The sequence below is a fragment of the Mastigoproctus giganteus genome, chromosome 7 (genome assembly GCF_048544385.1).
Source record: "Mastigoproctus giganteus isolate SK-2022 chromosome 7, ASM4854438v1, whole genome shotgun sequence".
Classification (NCBI taxonomy): Eukaryota; Metazoa; Arthropoda; class Arachnida; order Uropygi; family Thelyphonidae; genus Mastigoproctus; species Mastigoproctus giganteus.
This window is the reverse complement of record NC_143581.1, coordinates 176,617,408-176,636,362: the sequence shown is the minus strand read 5'-3', so window position 1 is coordinate 176,636,362 and position 18,955 is coordinate 176,617,408. Positions and strand designations below refer to the sequence as shown.

Sequence of the window (18,955 nt, the reverse complement as noted above, 5' to 3'; positions counted from 1 at the left end):
TGTGCAAAGAAGCCTCAGTCTTATGCTGCACCAGCCAAAAAAAAAAAAAAAAAAAATTCTGAGTTACCTGAGAGAGAAGTAGAAGGGAATCACCGACAAGAAGACAACAATGATGATATACAGCTCAGTACTGTGGGAGTGCCAGGTCCAATTAAATAAGGTTTATATAGCCCTCTTCGATAGCACAGTTGGTAGAATCATTCTCCACTTCACCCTTCCAGTTCGAATCAGTGAATAACACGGCGGATTTTTATTGTTTTTTTTTTTTTTTTTTTCAAAATGTAGATGAGTTAGTTGGTCTCAGGCGGAATTAGCAATGAGCAAATTAGCACTTTTCTCCAGGAAACTTTTGTTTTTGCATAAAAACTCGCGTAAGATGCATGTGTACTGTGGTCTATTTGCAAACAGCAACTCATGCAATTTACAAACATACATATACAGTGCATTATAGTCTAAATTGCCGATGCGTTCAAACCCTCCACTTACAACAGAACAAAAAAAAAAAAAGACAATAACAAAAAAGTTTCATCTGAATAAACTTAAGGAATAAATCTTCCTTAAATTTATTCAGAATACCCACTTTCGCTATACTAAGCGGCAGTTTATTCCAGCTATTGATTAATCTTTAGCCGTTTGCAAATATCCGATCCGCCCATCTGTTGTGCTACCATTCCATTACCAATTTGATTTTTTACGTGGTGTATTTCATCCCAGCCGTTGTGCGTAGCACAGTTGGTAGAATCACTGTCCTCCCCACACCTGGTGGGAAAGACCTGGATTCCAGTCCCGTCGATGATGAGGGTAATTTTTATGGACCTTTTTCCCAACGTGGCTGAATTAGTCGGTCTCAGGCGAGAGTAGCATTGTTTTTTTTTTTTTTTTCTCCTGGAAACGCGGGTTTTTCTTCCAGCAAACAGAAAATCGACCTCAGAACACACGCAATTTAGAGACAGGATACACGGAACAATATGGCCTTAATCGCTGATGCTCCTAAAAAAAAAAAACAGTGACTTGAAACGATTACCAGTACAGGGTCTTCAGACAAATGCCATTCTTTTTTAAAACTATTGTCGTATTGTTTTTTATACTCCGCAATAAAAGCTTTTCGAACCAGCAATGGTCTAAGTGAGAGGGGCTTAGTGCAAGGAAACAGACCACTGAGTTTCTATTTGTTAGAAGCATCACGTGATAATGGTGCAGCTCTTTCTGCGGAACAAATGCCTCCTCTAGCGGTTGGAGAACATATATTGCTATCGGAATAACAGTGAAATTGTCTTGTTTTTTAATTTCTTTGTTGTTAATAGCTTGTACGCTCTGTATAGTGACATCTGAAGTTAGGAGTTCTTATTACTAATGTGTAATGGGGATTGTTTACCCACGTGAGCAAATACAATAGTGAGTGTTGTACCTGTAGAGATACGAGTTTGCAGCTTGGAGGAAGTATGTGAAGAAAAGAGGCATTTAATAAGAAATGCCACTGAGGGAATTTTTAATTGAATGGATTTGAAAGAATTTGTCATACTGAGAAGGAAAATTTTATTCTAAACAAAGTTTAATATTCGAAGTTTAAAATTCTCAAAAATGCATGGTAATATTTTGGAAACCATAGTAAAATTTAACTCCCAGACGCAGGGGCGTGACCGTTTATTTAGGTAAGTCCAGGTTTATGTTCTTGATTACGGACAATGTTATTGAAGTTATCGGGCTTTATCTTTTAATTTGTGCATCCTAGTCCGATAAATTGTTAAGAGTGTTACTTCTAGGACATTTTAACCTGTGAATTGTAATTATTAAATAACTCTCAAGTGTTATCTGTGTATTGATGTAAAAACATTAATCTGGGTATAGCTTCATCACTTGTTTTGTTTACCAAGTGTTTGTATTTTTCAGAAAGGTTAGGTCTTAGGTACAAAGTCCTGTCGGATAGCATTACTTGCAGATATGTTTTATCTTTTCAGTTTTCGTTGTATTGTGGGGATTAATGCGATAATCCTCATGCGAGACTAATACACCTGGGAAAGAATAAATAAAAAAAAAAAACGGCTGTTTCCTTTTTGAAGAAACTGGCTGTTGACTTTCATTTTGGCTTGTGCGAGATGGTATTTTGGCGTCCTGCCAAGTATTAAAAATATCAAAAATCGGCATATTGCCGCCTTAGGGGGACTTATGCTTGTCGCATATATTGTGTGCTTTGTACTGTGATATTTATAGCTGTGCTTGGTTGAATGTTTACATTATTCAAATCTGAATTTGCATCTGAAGATGATCTTTCTGTCCTAGAAGAAAAAAACGAAATACATACAGTTAAAAAATCGGGTAAAACTCCAGAACACGGTGCCCCTTTGAAAATCACGTGCGTAACCTGCTATGGTTAGCGTTAGTTAGGGCGTTTATCCCACCCTTGCCGCTGTTTTAAAATCGGGAACTCGTTTTCCTATTTTAAAACAGCTGGAAGAGGGGGAATAAACACCCCAAGACCATGGCAGGCTGAAGGTGCACCATGTTCTGGAGTATAGCGAAAAATCGATTTGTTTATACAAAATGTTTGCACGGGCTATCGAAATTAATTGTTTTTTTGTTTTTTTTTTTTTTGTATAAATATTTTTCTTGTCACTGATGTATTTTGTACCTATGACAGGGACATTAACTTTTAGTATTTTGTTTGGTGTCTGGCAGACAGGGCTATGCTTGGCTGATAGCACTTGGAGCAAGCAGTTCATATTATGCCTCCTACAGTTTAAATTTTATTTAATTTATTTTGTCATTTTGCCCTTAGCAGAAATACACCTAGGGCAAGTACTCGACCAACTATGCCTTGGGATGCTGGCAATGTTATTTTCTTTTTTTTTGTTATGTTTCAACTTGAAATGGAATCATGTCCTCCCATGTATCTTCCAAACAGTGTTTCAAAATGAGGTTGCAATATTTTTTGTTTAATTTACTGCAGATTTCTAGAGGTTAGTTGTTTGCTAGAGTATAATAACACTTCTCCCCTGTCCCTTCACCTGCCCTTATTCATCCATTCAGCCACTGTTGCTACCTTCACATCATCAGCAGATTTCAGTGACATGCTCACCCATGGCAACGTTATTAATTAAGGAAGATTAGAAATAGAAGAGGGTCCCAGCACTGATTCCTGATGGACTCCAATTGTTCGTCCTAAAGAATGTGTAGTTATGACTATCCCGTGGTTCTTATCTTTTGGCCAACCACTGATCCAATAAAGGATCTTACCAGTAATCCAATTAATACTTATGAGTGAACTTCTAAAATATCTCCATAATTACAGTAGTGGTTTTAAAAAATTATTTTGTGATTGAGTTGGTCCACAAGCTAATTTTTGTACTTTTACCATTAAAAATTTGTAATGTGGCTACATATTAATATTTATCAATGTTTTTTTTTATCAGTACACTGGACATAATGCAAATTTAAATAACTAGTAAAGTTTCAAATAAAAAAAAAATTTGATCTATAAAAAAGCCTTTAAATTAACGTCTACTTCTGTATATGACCTATTTTAGTAATTTATAATGCAATCACCTACGTAAGTTTGTGATTAACTTTTTTTCTAGTTGACAACACTAGTGATATTATAAAAATGAAATATACGAGATAAATATACAAGTATGTTTCTAAACCCAATTTTTAGGTCTAGGCCATTTGTTATCTGAACCTTAGTTGTCATATTTGGTTAAACATTTTTGAATTTGATGTTAAAATTATACTAAGTGCTGTCATTTAGATGAGGAATTCCCAGCCTTTTTTACCTGCTGACCCCTATAAGAAATGTATTTTTCCCTTGTCGACCCCCTCATCCAAAAATTCAATGGATTATCAGAAAAATCTGTTATTAATAGTTAATTATTTATTAAAAAGTATAAAATAATTTTAATACATAGGTAAATAACAATATTATTATATAATTTACCCACCGACTCCCATTCAATCTCTTGGCATGTATTTTACCCACCTTTCAAAACCGTTGACCCCCGGGTGGTCAATATCAATCCCATTGGGAATTCCTGATTCAGATTTTATGATTTATAAATTTACAATTACCTACCCAACTGCTTTTTTCTCAATGGGAAAATCCTTCTCTGTCATTGGTTTAGTCTAAAAACATCATCATACTTCTGAAATGAACATAAGCCAAATTTATTTGAACAAAAAAAAAAAAAAAGAAGAAATACACTAGTTGAATTGGACAACTATTGTATTATTATTTTATTTTATTTATTTTTTCTTAGATAAAATAAATGTGTTCATTTCATGAAGCAGTGATGATGATTTTAGACTAAATGATGGGAAACAACTTTCCCATTGAGAAAAAAAAAACAGTTGATTAGGCAAAACTTACCAGGTTAAATTTAGAAATCATAAAATCTCAATGGTAACACAACACAGACCATTTTTAATATTAATTTCAAGAATTTTAGGTCAAATATGAAAAAAAATAATAATTCGGATAACAAATAGCCTAAACAAGATAACCCCTGTGTCTTTTAATTGAAACACCCTATATATCGTAACCATTTTTGGCATAAATTATTCTAATTATTAATAACTACTGTAAACTGCAGCTTTTTATCTTTTCACAGACAAAATATATGTGTGATCAAAAAGACAGAACTGGCACTAGTCTGTCATTAAATATCTGTTCAAGACTGGTGATTATTCTGTCACTTCAATCCTGAGATTATTGCTTCAAGTTTATGGGAAAGGCACATTAATGTGAATTTTAGTATTCCTCCAGTATGATATTCACTTTCAATCACCATCATTAATTAATTTTCAGTTGGAAAAGTATAGCTGTAAAAAATTCTATTCAGCACCATGTGTCTTATGACACACATAACAACCATTTCTGTGGTAACTCAGTTTTTGGTTTCTACATTTCTTCATCTACTTTGCTACACAGAGATTTTTTTTTTACAGTACTGTAGCTAGGTTTTTTATAACAAGATTGTTGTTTTTTTATTTTTCTAATACAGTATAATGGCAGAACCAAGAATAAAATTTTAATTTCCTGTTTTAAACTGTTTCTTGCCTTTTCCCTCAAAAACTGATTGGTGAAGTAAAGGCATCATGTATCTGCTTGTTGTTATGGTTTTTTTTTCACACATATGCTAGATAGTTCATAACCAATCTAGACTAGGAAGACCAACATTGATATGCACCATTGACAATGAAAGACTTATTGGCAAAACGATCAGTTCAGACAGAGATATACCAACCTCTCGTATAATAAATATCCTTGAAATATCAAAAGGAAATCTGTCAAAGATTATAGACACACTAAGCTACAGGAAAGTCTCTTCTCAATGGCTCTGAAAGCTTCTTGCACACTGAAATGAAAACATCAATGATGGAAATGTGTACTGATCTGCTTAAGACTTTTCAATAGACAAGTGAACACTGCTTTAAAGGAATTATAACCTAAAACAACACATCACTCCCTGGAAATGACCAGAAGCACCCCACTGATAAAGAATAAAGTAAAGATTTCTAAGTCTTACAAAAAAAGACTATGGTTTTTTTGAGACCAGTATAGGGTAAATTTTGTGGAAGGAAGAAGAATTCCTTGATGAAGAAGTGACTTTAAACAAAGATTTTATCCTTAAAACTTTGAAGCCATGAAAACTAAGACATCTTTCTTAGAGGAGTGTCCTCTATCAAAATAATTACTGATGATTGTTTATTAGAAAAACTTTCTAGCCTAAAAGCATATAAGGTTCCTGGAGTTAATGGCATATATCCAGTAATTTTGAGGAGGCAGCCAGAGAACTGCAGCCAGCCACTGAACCATTGGGTTAATTATGAGGGCATCATTAGAATCAGGAGAGATTCCTTTTGACTGGAGAAGTGCTACTGTGTTACCATTATGTAAAGGCAGTTCTAAGGGTGAAGTGAGTAACTACAGCCCAGTCAGTGTGACTTCGGTGGTTGAGAAAATCTTGGAGCAATGATGAGAGTGCAATCCAGGGATATTTAGATAGAAATGGCATTCTGAAGGATACACAGTATGGTTTTCTTAAGAGAAGATCCTGTTCAACTAACCTAGTTAGCTGTTTTGACAATGGTTACTAATGGATATAGGGAATAATTTCAACTTTGTTTATTTGGATTATAGCAAGGCATTTGACTCAGCCTCTCACGAGGTTACTATATAAGTTGGAACATTTTGGGATCTCAGGCAGAATTCTAAGATGGATTACAGGGTGGCTAAAGGGCAGAGGGTTGAGATTAATGGATATTCTTCATACCGCAGTTTCCGTGGTATGAAGAGATGCATCAAGGTTTCACTGTATTTAAAATAGTGTTATTTACAGTCAAACATGTTTCCTTACTTAGGGATCACTGTTGTACTGCACTCATTTGATCACTTTGGCCCGTCTGTTATACTGCATGATTCGTTTTACCCTCTTCTGCTTTTCATATCAACAAGCTACCTCCAGCCACTGGTTGCCATTGGTTAGGTGTTTTCTGGTTGCTGGACCGTCACCATCCTTGGTACACTCTAGACACTTGTGCATAAACGTGCCAGCAGGGCAGTAGTGCCTATGACATTTGCACTAACTGTGTTTAGTCACCTTGGCTGCACTGTTGGTGCACATTCTCTCTCATTGATTCTTTGGATGATTGGGGAGGTGTACAAATTAAAGTGAAAATAGTTTTTGGCATTATTGAAGAAGGCTGATCAATATCAAATTTTTATTGCATGTTTTGAGCGTTCTGGGGAGGTTTGAGGTTCTGTATCACTCCTCAGTTTTCCCATCAGCAAAACACTATTATAAATTTGGAACAGGAGCTCTGTTACATGTGGGTAGGCTAGCCCATTTCCCTTGTGCAATCATACCCTCATCCCTAAAAAATTACTACACAAATCCCACCTGATGGCTACCCAGCACATGAAAGTAAGCGTGGCTTAGTTTTAGTAAATTTTCTGAGTATAATATGAGATACAGAAGTATAATACTTGTATAGAATTTTCTAATCCTTGATATGTTATTTAAAAATCAAATGTGTTTGAAATGTAACACAGTGCAAACATTATCTAACTTGTTTAATAGTTTTTTTTTTTTTTTTCCCAACCCTGCTCTTAGCAGTATAAGTTTTGAAGGTAATTATGCAAGTCAAAATAATATGTGGGAAAGCACATATTTAGTGTTAAAGAAAAACAATTTAACATGATGAAAATTTACAGAAATGGCTACTCATATTACAAATAAACAAAATTCTAATTATGTTTCTGTTGGAACTTGCTGCCAACAATCCTTAGCAGAACTTATTTGTTATTATTATTATTATTAGCCTTACGGTGCAAGGAAGTCTGAGGCTTTTGTTGCACCAGCCAAAAAAAATTTCTGCGTTACCCTGAGAGAGAGAGAAAAAAACAAGAGTCAGAAGTAGAAGGGAATCGCCAAGAAAGAAAAGAATGATAATATCAAGCTCATACTCACCAGATGTGAGCCCCTAGAGTTACTTATACATGATGAAACATGGATAAGCAGAACTAGGGATGACAGGAGACCCATAAGCAAACTCATAGTCAGTGCATGGCACATGTGACATGATGACCACAAACAATTGCAGACTCATCAGGATTAGTCTCGATCCTGATGTGAGTTTCTCCCTGCCCATGCTAGGAGGAATGGTCTGTTATGGGTCAGAGATGGTAGAGCTCCTTGCAGTGACCTAATGAAGATATTGTTGTTGGAAGAAACAGTGCTCCAGATCAAAAGGGGGCACTGTTTCTCATCTTCCCAGTACCACACCTTAGGCCTACTCTATCATCCCCATACTTCTGCCTTATTTCTCCCAGTCTTCAGACTCCCCCCTTTATCTTTATTCAAGCATAAGTGCCATACACCCAAATTTAAACTTGTCTAAATTAACTTTCACCCATACTCTCAGCCTTTCCAATTTGAGTGACACTCCCCTCTGCACAATGGAAATAATTTTTTTTTTTTTTTTTAGTTCCTAGCCATTGAAATCTCACGAAACTAGGTGACAGGACCTTCCAGAATAAATAGCAAGTACTGGGTACCTGGTCTGCCTCCACAGGGCCAAAGTGGGGCAACGTTGGGCCTCAGCAGAGGCCTAGCAGCTAAATGGTCAGAGGAACAATGGTACATGACATTACACATCTACAATATCCGCACACTTTTAAATCTCTGGCCTTCCCAGTAAACTGGCACACCCACCCACAATGTATGAAATGCGGAGATGGGGGAATACAATTGAACAGTAATTGGAAGGGAGGGATGTTATTCTTTTAGGAATTGGCTGGATAAAACAGATCTGAACAGAAGGAAAAATGACACTGAAATAAGAGAGTGCAAATAGGCATCACAAAACAGGAATTAACTGTTTAACAGAGGTTTTTAGAAGTGGTGGAGAAATGGCATCAGCTGTTTAAAATCCATCTGTCTTTCTGTTAAAAAACCAAAGGAGTCATTGAATTGAATGTGTTCAGTGTAAAGTGTTATTTTCTTTGGAAAGAGATGCAGCAGAACTGCAGGATGTAACAGAGGTTGAAGTATGGATGTATTGAAGGTGTGGCATTCTGGTCTCTTGCCAAAGGTAAGAAAGAGAAGGCTCAAATATGGTTTATATAAAGGATAAGAGTATGATACTGTATGGTAGAATGAAGAATATAAAGCCCTAAAAGAATAAATTATTCTTTTAGGGCTTTCATCCCTAAAAGAATAATTTCACTAATGCAATCTGATTAGGATCAGAGGATTGAAAGCAGTAGCCCAATGAAGGAAATGGGTAACAGAAATCTTGCTGATTATTACATTTTGCACTCTTGTAATGCCTAGTGACATGAGGCTAAGAATAGCAACAGGACAGAGGGTTCATTGGCGAAGAGCCTAGCCCTCATTGGTAGCACAGTGGTTATAATAACTGTCCTTCTGTACTGGGTGCAAAAGGCCAGAGTTCAAATCCCATTGATAACACAAGGAAATTTTTTGGACTTTTTTCATAATGTGGCTGAATTAGGTTTAGGCAAGCGCGAAATGTTTTTTTTTTTTTTTTTTTTTCCCCTCTCTCAGAAACTTTTTTTTTTTTTTCCAGTAAACTTACCAAAGAATATACACAGTTACAGACACAATATATTGATGCCTCATAACCTTAATTACTTTGGTGCTTAACACAAACCAAAAGAAAAAGAGGCCATTGCTGCATTATGATCTGAGCTATCTGGAAGACAATTAACACTAATTGTGTACTTTGAGGGTTATTGGTGAGGAAAAGATAGAGTGTAACTGTGGGGATAGGATTATCTTGTATTGTAGTAGGTTAGGTAAGGAAACAGTTAATATAAGGTCATTGGTAGTAACGAAAATCTCAGGATGTACCAGCTGGATTCATACAGCTAGAAATTTGAAGGAAGCAGAAGTTGTCATTAAAGTCACCAAGGAAAATTACTTCATTGTTAGTAAAGTTAGATGGTAAAAGGTCACATTTCAAGGAGAGAAAGTCAAAAAGTGTTCTGAATGTGTAATTTGGGAGAGCAGTTGAAACTGAAAATTTGATTGAGCAAATGAAACTAACAGAATAACAAATAGATTTTGAGGAAAAGGACATCAAAAGGTGCATATTCCAGATTAGGATGGCACTATCGAGGAATAACACAGGAGATTTATGCATAAGAACCACATTAAGATGGGAGGAAGGAATGGTAGAGTGAATAATTAGGACAAGTGAGATAAGTGGTGGTTGAGGCAACCAATATTTGAAATTTGTTCTGAAAATGTAAGTGGATCTTGGTAAATTATGTGTAAATGAACTTTATTGAGATTAGAAATGAAACCACATATATTTGTGAAATGAGTCAGAAGGTTTTGGGAGATTTAGTTATTAATAAGCATAACAAATGTCTGTTCCATTCTTTTAAGTTGCAGAGAGGTTATGCTGTATATACTGAAATTCTTAGTGGGACAAACACACTGAAAGATATACCCAGCTCCTTAGGATAACATGCCTCTAGGAATAAGTACTATTAAACCTTTTGATATTATTTATTAAATGTATATTTAATATTACTTATTCCTGAGTGTTTACTCTATTCAGATTTTTATAAAAAAACGTTTCCTGTAATTTATTCCATATGTATTGATAATAGTGGTGATAAAATTGTTAAATACAGAACAATATAATCAGGTTAAATAAGCAGTTTCTCTCTCCAGACTTCTTCAGTATGGTAGCAAGCTCATCTGGTTTCTTATGGAAAAGTATCGCCATGATAAAGATATCATTAATAGACTAAAGAATTTGGAGTATTCTCTTAGCACGTCTAGAAAATGTATGTATAAATATATATATAATTATTCAACTATTTTTTAGAGTATAATGCATCTTTTAGGCAAATGATTTACCATAAATGTTTGATTAAATGCAAGGTTTAAATAATAATGAAACCTTTATTAAACCATTAAAACTTACACAAAATGACCCTGTATGCAGGTGGCCAGCAGAGCCTTACAATTGCTTGATTATAAAACAACAAAAATAGTAACAGAACATAAAAACATTATATATGTATGATAGAATTTATCCCAGGATTTTTTAACTACATTCTTTTTGTATTGTTAATATGCCAAATAACTGTATCTATTTCAAAATGTGTAACTAATTTTAATACTAATACTGGAAAGCACGAGTGGTTTTTGCCTGATGATGTTTATAATGTTTTTGGTATCATTTGCAAAGCAATCTGATTGAGGTGTATAAGGCCTTGAAGGGATTGAGCAGGCTCAATGCTGATGGCATTCTTCTTGATCAGATTACAAACCTGAGGGGGCATAGATTCAAACTGAGGAAATACAGTTGTAGAATAGATGTGTGGAAATTTGCCTTTAGCTTTAGTTGATTGCTGGAACAAACTTCCATCTGTTGTTGTAGAAGTTGATAGCTTAAATAAATTCAAGGCAAAACTAGACAAACATTTGGAACAAATAGATTAATGAAATGGGAAGGTTTTTTTTTTTTTTTTTTTTTTTTGCTCATGCTGTATAAGCTTTCTTTCTTGCATCATATGCCTCTACTAATGCTAATCATTGTGAGTTTCCTACTCTTGGGAACAGAATTTTTCAAATGTTTTAAACTCGACTTCCTACCAAATACAACAAGTTTTTGTACAGTCAGTAAACTAAACTGTTACTGACTGTTTCACAGATCTGCTCTGCCGTGGAATATTATTCCTATATCTGGAGTGGTGTCCCTACACTTGCACTCTGTCCAAAGGAGGGCAGTCAGATTAATTAATAATTCCTGACTTACAAGCTCAGACATTGTTACTTCTGCATGCCCTTTCTGTAGACATTCCAAGAGCACTATTCTGCGGAATTAACATCTGTAATTCAACTTCTTTCGTAGTAGCCATTTAGAATCAGAGGCGTTGAAAACCAGCACAGGCCCCTATGGAAAACAGTCTTACCAAACCGGCCCACCTTTTCCAATATGGCCAAACTCCAAATCTAGACACCCTCCACAATGCCTGAGGCAGCCAGTGCTCCTGCTCAGAATATGTGCTACATTTGGTAAACATCTATTCATACTTCAATTACAAACTTTTTGAACTAATTTTAATTAACTGTCCCTTCTGCTTATGTTCATTGGAGCAACTTTTCTTTATATGTATTTTCTGAAAATTACAGTTTACAGAAATTTCAAGTTCACTATTAAAACTGACTGTTTCACAGATCTGCTTTCTCGAACTACTAGAAATGTTACAGATTTTAGTAACCTTTCATTTTTACAGTTACCATTAAAAAAGGCTTTAATAACATTAAGGCTTATAGGTTACAAAAATAAGTCGTTTCTTAAAACAGAAACTGTGAACACTGGTAATCAGAGGCATACTCAAAATATAATAGCATAAACAGAAAAGAAAAAAAAAGTTGCTTACTGCTCATCATACATTAAGGAATGAACTTTGTTTCTTTTTTTTTCTTTTCTTTTTTTATTGTCATAGTTCCCCAAAATTTGTTAGGCCAACATTGCTTAATCATGTAGCGTTCTTACATCATTATACATAAATAGGTCACTAACTAGTTCAGTTGACTTATCTCATGCTCTGTAATCACATGTAAATAAGTTCAGTTATATCACACCTTTCAACTTGATTTAGTATCAAATGACAGCATTTCTTTTTGCCTTTCTAAAAAATTTTCAACTTTTGATTTTTGGATATGAGATAATCTTCTGTTTCATTTTTTTTTTTTTTTTTTTTCTTTTTAGCTATGATTATTTCATTCAGAATTACTGTCCAATAACAGTATGTTATTGGTCAATAATTATCCTGAAGCTCATTTGGCTACAGTTAATGCAATGTCACTGTCCCAGTAACTTACATGCTTAACTGTCACCATACATATTTTTGTTCAAGGTCATCATCCTCAGGTCAGGTTTCAAATGACTCTTTGCCTTCATTCTCAAGGATAGCTGTAAAATGCTTCTTTATTAACTACTTTACTCGGCACTCTGCTGTCATTGTTTCAAGCTGTAGTAAATTTAACAATGATTAAGAACAGTGGCCTTCCTTTCAGCTCTTATTGTATTTGACATTAAATCTGCGTACTGTATGCAGTGTGATAACTGCCAATTACTGTGCTGTAATCGGTAATTGTCAGAATTTATTTTTTCCAATTAATTATCAGAAATTTACAGACTTTGGGGACGGAGATTTGGGGTGTGATTGGTGTATGGAAAAGTCTAATATCAGAAATGCCAGTAACACTGATTGTTAAACAACACAGGTGACCTAGAATTGATGCTCTGAAAGAATTAAAACAAATGATCCATCAAGCACTCAGGTGCCTGATTCAGTGCTTAAGCCAATGTTTTTGCATCAGACAACGTAGAAAAACTTATAATGGCAAAAAAGCACTGGACCCACATGAAGTAGCTATTATTGAGGACTCGATTGTCAAGGAAATATATTGTGCAGAAAGGATAGATGGAATAGGACCAGAATGTCTCCTGGGGGCTAAGGCTAATGACTTTGTAAAACATCATCTTTTAACGGCACAAAAGGTAATATTGTTGTACATGTTGGTACCAATAATATTAAGAATAGGAGATGGAGGATTTATTTAACCTGGCAGTAGTGATGGGAAACCTGAGGGACCCTTGAACTTTTACTGCAATAGTTTTCTGAAGTGATTTTTTTTTTTCCCCCATACAGAAATTGAGTGAGAACCTGTCAGGTGACCCTTCACCACTTTTGCAACTATTTAGCATTTTTCTTGAAGAGTAGCATAAGACTGGACAAGTGTCAATGCTGTGTTTGTTTAAAATTTCAGATTACTTGTTTTGCTTCTCTCACTAATTCAGTAAACACATACAGTCTTACCCTAGATGTTTTTGAGAAGATTTATTAATGTTTTCATAGAGTAAAATCAATAATACAGTCTGATATTCTTTCTAGATGGCTGCTACACTGTGGAAAGCAAAATACATAGTTTCACATTTTGTGTGCTTTGAAGTGTGCCAAATTTAAATTAAACCTGAAAACAGAAGAAAGTAATAGCATTAAATACATATAATGTGGTGTTTTTTTTGTTTTTTTTTTGTTTTTTTTTTTTGATTTTTTTAATAATATTGATATACATAATAAGCAGAAATGCATGCATGAAATTTCAAATGTCTTTGAAATTTTTCGCGCTTAAGTCTTTTAAACTGAAACTGGAAAGTGGAACAGAATAAGAGATTGTTGTTTCTATTTTATGTCAAATGTTTTTTTTTTATTTTTGCAATATTCTGCAGAATTATTTTATATTTCTTTTTTTTTTTTTAATAAAAGATATAAAACACACAGCATGTTTTAAAATTTTAATTTTTTACTAAAACTTAAAAAGCATGCACATTAAGTACTGCAAAGTATTTTTGTATGTTACTGGCGGTATCCAGGGTTCCCCCTATGTCCGCCGTGTGTTAAGCGTTTATTTTGCCAGCAGTATGTTGAGATTCCTCTAATTTTTTTTTTTTGTAATATTATAGAATAGATGGTGAGTTATTATAAAATAGTATAATTAAATATGAGACTTTAGAATTTTGAGGGAGTCAAATTTTGAAGATTTAATTTTTTGACAATTTTTTTAATCTACTCTAGTTAAACGTTATATGTATTTTAAGTGTGTATAGTGTGTTGTTCCTGTTGTTTGTGGCTGGCTTCTGGCATTTAGCAGCAGGGAGTCGAGGGCAAGATGCGCCCCGACTCCCCGCTCCCATCCCTAGCCACGTGGAGGCAGCCAGATTCTACTTCTCTAGTTGTGGTCAGGACACTCATGCCCCTTCTCGCAGGGCTCAGTCCTGTCCTAGAAGGGGCACAAGGGTTCTTTGTGATTCCCCTACTGTGCGGGCCCAACCCGCCCAGAGTGGACATGCAATACAATAATATTTATCTTTCTAACTTTTCTTTCTCTCGTCCTTCTTTTCTCCCTTTTACATTTGTAACATGCTAGTTATACAATTCTGAGATTGTTCTTATTTATCCAAGCCCCAAGCTCTCGCAGGGCTCATCCTGGCCTAGAGCTGACGCCTGGCACGTTGTCAGATTTTTTCCCCCAGGCTCCCACACTCGCAGGGCTCATACCTGTCCTAGTGGGGAGCCCAGCACTCTTGTTGTCAAGTGTCTTGTCATTGCACGGTTTGCCTTAACCTACATACATGATGATTTAGATAGTTGCACGTTTGGTTTGATTTTGATAGAGTAATGCTTAATATATAGTAACTTTATTTTATATGGGCAAGGCATCCCTTATAATTCCTTATGGTGCCCTTCCATTTGCATGTTGTTCCAGAGCGGCACAGTAATAGTGCCGACTGGAAATCACATACAATTTTGTTGTGGTTATTATACACTTTTAGATTTTGATATAGTTATTCTAATAATCTCTTTTGGAGATTTAGAGTTCTGTTAATTTTGAAGATTTAATATTCTGATAGTTCTTGAATATGTCACTTACCTATATTTTTATAACTTGCTCATGCTCCCAGCACTCACAGGGCCCAATCCTGACCAGTGTGGGAGCACCCTGTTAAGGGAGAATCTTTTTATTCATTAATTTCCACATGGGTGGAACATGCGTCCTTGTTGATTTGCACAATATTGCAGGTCTTGTGCCCCCGACTCCCGCAGGGCTCAATCCTGACCGGGTAGGACACTCCTGTGTGTTAATTCACAATGTATTTTGTTGTGATTGTTCAGTTCAGTTCACTCCTCCCAGCCCTGCAGGGCCCAGTCCTGTCCCAGGCTGGTGGGGAGAGGGAGATTAAGTTCCATCACACACAGTGTCACAATTACCTCGATGGTAAGAGGAAAATAAAGCACTGAAGAACACTTAACACTGTGTGTCTTTAGTCTTATGCCTCATGTTCTTCCCTCACTCTTCCTGGCGGTTTTGGTGAACAGTCCAGTTTGTCACCTAATCTTCCCTTGTAGTTGATTTTAGTTGTTTTTGGTTGTGTTGTTTCCAGTGGCCAGTTATTACTTTTATTCATGTTTTACCACTTTGTGCTGAGATGTTTACTCACCATTCCCTATCTTCACTGGATATCCTTAGGCTTAGGCAGTCAGAATCAACTAATCTTGGTAAACGTGGCACTGGTAATTATAGAACATAGAAGTTATATCCATAGCTATGGTTTCTTGTGATGTCGGGGCTGTGGTCACTATACACTGCTCTAGTGGCACATATCTGCTTGTGGCAGTACCACAGTGTTCAGTGCTAAGATACTGAGAAGGTGGGTCAGTGTCATTTCCTTAGCTTCCACGATTTTATAGTCACAGTTATCACTTTTTCCCCATACATTGATACTGTGAACTGGGATGAGTTTTCTCCCATCCTAAACTGGCTAGACATTCCTTAGGCCTGGCAGTTTTAGATTCAGCTAGTCCTGTGAGCCTGATGCTGGTGTTTTTGGTGCCTCCAGTATTAGGATCAATGTTATGGGTTCTCTTAGATGATAGGGCTATTGTCAACCCTTATTTAAGTGTCTCATTCAGCACGTAGCAGAGTACTGTGTTGTCTGGGACTTGGAACTGAGAGTGTGAGTCAGTTCCATGTCTCTTGTGTTCCCTGTATCCACTAGGCTCCCTTCAGCTGAGGCAGTTACAGGTTTAACTGATCATGGTGAGCTTGTTACTGGTGATTATTTGTGCCAAGATTTTTGTGGTTCTCGCAGATGTCAGGACTGAGTACGAGGTGCTTGCTTCCAGGGCTCATAACTGCTTGTAGCAGGTTACTGTGATGTTGTTATAATGTTGTCAAATTCACACTTTTAGTTTTTGTTCAATTTAGACTACTGTGGAAGGATGTTTATTCACCATGTCCTGTTCCCTAGTATTCCTTAGACTTGGCATAGTGTCAGTCAGGTTGGTCTTGGTGAGCGTGGCACTTGGAGTGTATGGTACATGTAATGTTTATGACCATTTCTATGACTTCCTGAGTTGTCAGGACATTTGTCTCCGTGTATTGTTTCCAGGGCACATAACTGTGTGTGTAGGAGAGTACGTGATATCTGGGACTTAGACTCTGTAATGTAAGTCAGTATCATGCCCTTAATTTTGGTTTTTGTTGCTTAGTTTCCACTATTGTCCCCTTCTTCATGCTGTGCTGTTGTGGTCTAGGATGGATTTTCACCTTCCTGTTTCCACTGCCATTCCTTAGGCTTTTGCAGTTATAATCTTAGCTGAACCAGGTGGGTCTGGCGCTGTAGTTTTTGGTGCTGACCTCCCTGACCATATTATGGTTGTTCTAGCTGGCAGGACTGTTGGCAGTCTGCATTGTCTTCCATCGTCCATTTCTGCAAGCAGCAGAATACTGTGAGATCTGCGGCATAAAGTCAGTGACATGCCCTTGGTATTCACCTGTTGCTTGCTTGTCCCAAGTGTTGTGTTTGGTCACTCTTCATTGCTGTGGTCTTTGATGAAGATTTACTGAGGAAGATATACTCTTCCCTATTTTCACCAGTCTTCCTTCACTCAAGCAGTTATAGTTTTAACTAGCCATGTCAAGCCTGCCACTGGTGGTTCGTGGTGCTCATTGTTATTGTTCTCTTAGATTGCAGACTGTAGTCTAGATGCATAGTTCCCATTGGCTCTTATCTGCTGTGTAGCAGATTACTGTGATGTAGTTGTATTGTTCTCAGTGTCACAATCATAGCTTGTTCGGTTAGACTACTGTGTTCAGGGATGGCTATCTACCTTTCCTAAACACTGAGTGATCCTAAGGCTTGGCAATGTCAAGGCAGTTGGTCTTGGTGAGCATGACACTTGAAGTTATAGTACCTACAACTTGTGTTCAACAGCAATGGTTTCCTGATTTTCTAGGATTATCTCCATGCGCTGTTTCCAGTGGCACATCTATGTGTAGCAGTGTATGTGAGTTCTGAGACTTAGACCCTTAGTTTTGGTTTTGTTGCTTTATATTCATAGTTTTCCCTGTCTTCACTCAGTACTGCTGTGGTCTAGATGAGATATTCCCCTTCCCTGCACTCTCAGGACTCCACAGGCTTGAGCAGTTACAGGATTGTATGTTTCTGGTGAGCCTTGCAATGGTAGTTCCTGGCCTCTACATGATTTGGACTAATGTTATGGTTTTCTTGATGACAGGACTGTGGCATCTATTCAATTTTTGTAACTCATCTGCCTGTGCTGGAGTACTGTGACCTCTGTGGCATGGATCAATGTCATAGTTATAGCTTTGTTAGTACTTGCCACTGTTAACAGAGATGTTGACTCACCATTCCCCACACACACCAGTGTTCCTTAGGCTTGGCAGTGTCAAGTTAATTGGTCTTGATTATCAAGACCCTGGTAGTTATGATGCTTGCAGGGTGTGGGTCCATTGCTATAGTTTCTGAGTTGTCAGGACTGTAGCCACTATGCATTGTTTCAGTGGGACAATTGCTTATAACAGTGTACTATAATCTAAGTTTGGACACTGGAATGAGGGTCATTGTCTTGCCCTTGATACTATTTTTGTTCATATCACAATTATCACCATGTTCGTGCTATGCTATTGTGGTCTAGGATGAAATTCACCCTTGCCTGTGTTCATTTAATGTTCCTTAGGCACAGACAGTGTCAGGTTTGGCTAGACTTAGTGAGCATTGCACTGGAAGTATGTGGAATTTATAAGTTATCACCAAGTGCTACAGTTTTTTGAGATGCAGGGCAGTGTTTTCCTTGCATTTTCCAGTGGCCCATTCTGCTTGTAGTAGAGCACTGTTAATCTGAGACTTGGCTCTGAGTAATGGGTCAGTGTCATGCCCTTGTTTTTTTTTGTTTTGTTGATTCCATTGTCACAATATACACCTTTGTTCATGCAGTGCAGCAGTAATCTAGGACTAGTATTCTCACATCTCTACCTTCCCCAGTTGTTCTCTAGGCTTAGGCTGTCACGGTTTTGACTGAGCCTGATGAGTCTGACTGGTGATTCATAGAACCCTACTGGTTAGGCCCAATGTTGTGGTCCTCTTAAGTGGCATGAAGGTTAGTTGCATTGTTGCAGTAACTCATGTCTGCTTGTGGTGAAGTTCTGTGATGTCTGAGTCATGTACTCTGAATTATAATCTGTATCATTCTCCTTGATTCCAGGTTTGTTCCTCTCAAGTTACATTTATTTCTTGATCCTGTTACCCTATTATGATCAGGGATGTCTACTCACCTTAGCCCATGCACACTGTGTTCCTTCAGTGCATTTTATGGCCCAGTGGCAGTCTTTCCAGCAGAATCTGTGTTTTTTTTCAGTCTTATCTTGTTAGTACCTGCATTTTTCTAGTTTGGGGCTGTGTTATGTGACTTAGCATCCATACTTTAGTTCCTGCTTCACAACTGGGACCTTGGATGTTCACTCTCATTTCCCCATACTCACTATTGTTCCTAAGGTTTAGGTTCTGTCAGATTGACTAGACTTCTTAATCATGGTACTTAAGT

At 36.7% G+C, this 18,955-nt stretch overlaps 1 protein-coding gene across 1 annotated transcript in view; it reads left to right on the top strand.

The window, feature by feature from the left end:
• The first annotated feature begins 1,308 nt into the window (after positions 1–1,308).
• The window catches only part of LOC150083355 (peroxisomal membrane protein 11B-like), a 51,896-nt gene continuing 34,249 nt past the window's right edge, over positions 1,309–18,955 (top strand). Inside the window, exons 1-2 of the mRNA XM_090377209.1 lie at positions 1,309–1,652; positions 10,200–10,315. Of these exons, the coding sequence (XP_090233335.1) occupies positions 1,582–1,652; positions 10,200–10,315 (187 nt within the window). The 5' untranslated portion in view covers positions 1,309–1,581. The remainder of the gene's footprint in view (positions 1,653–10,199; positions 10,316–18,955) is intronic.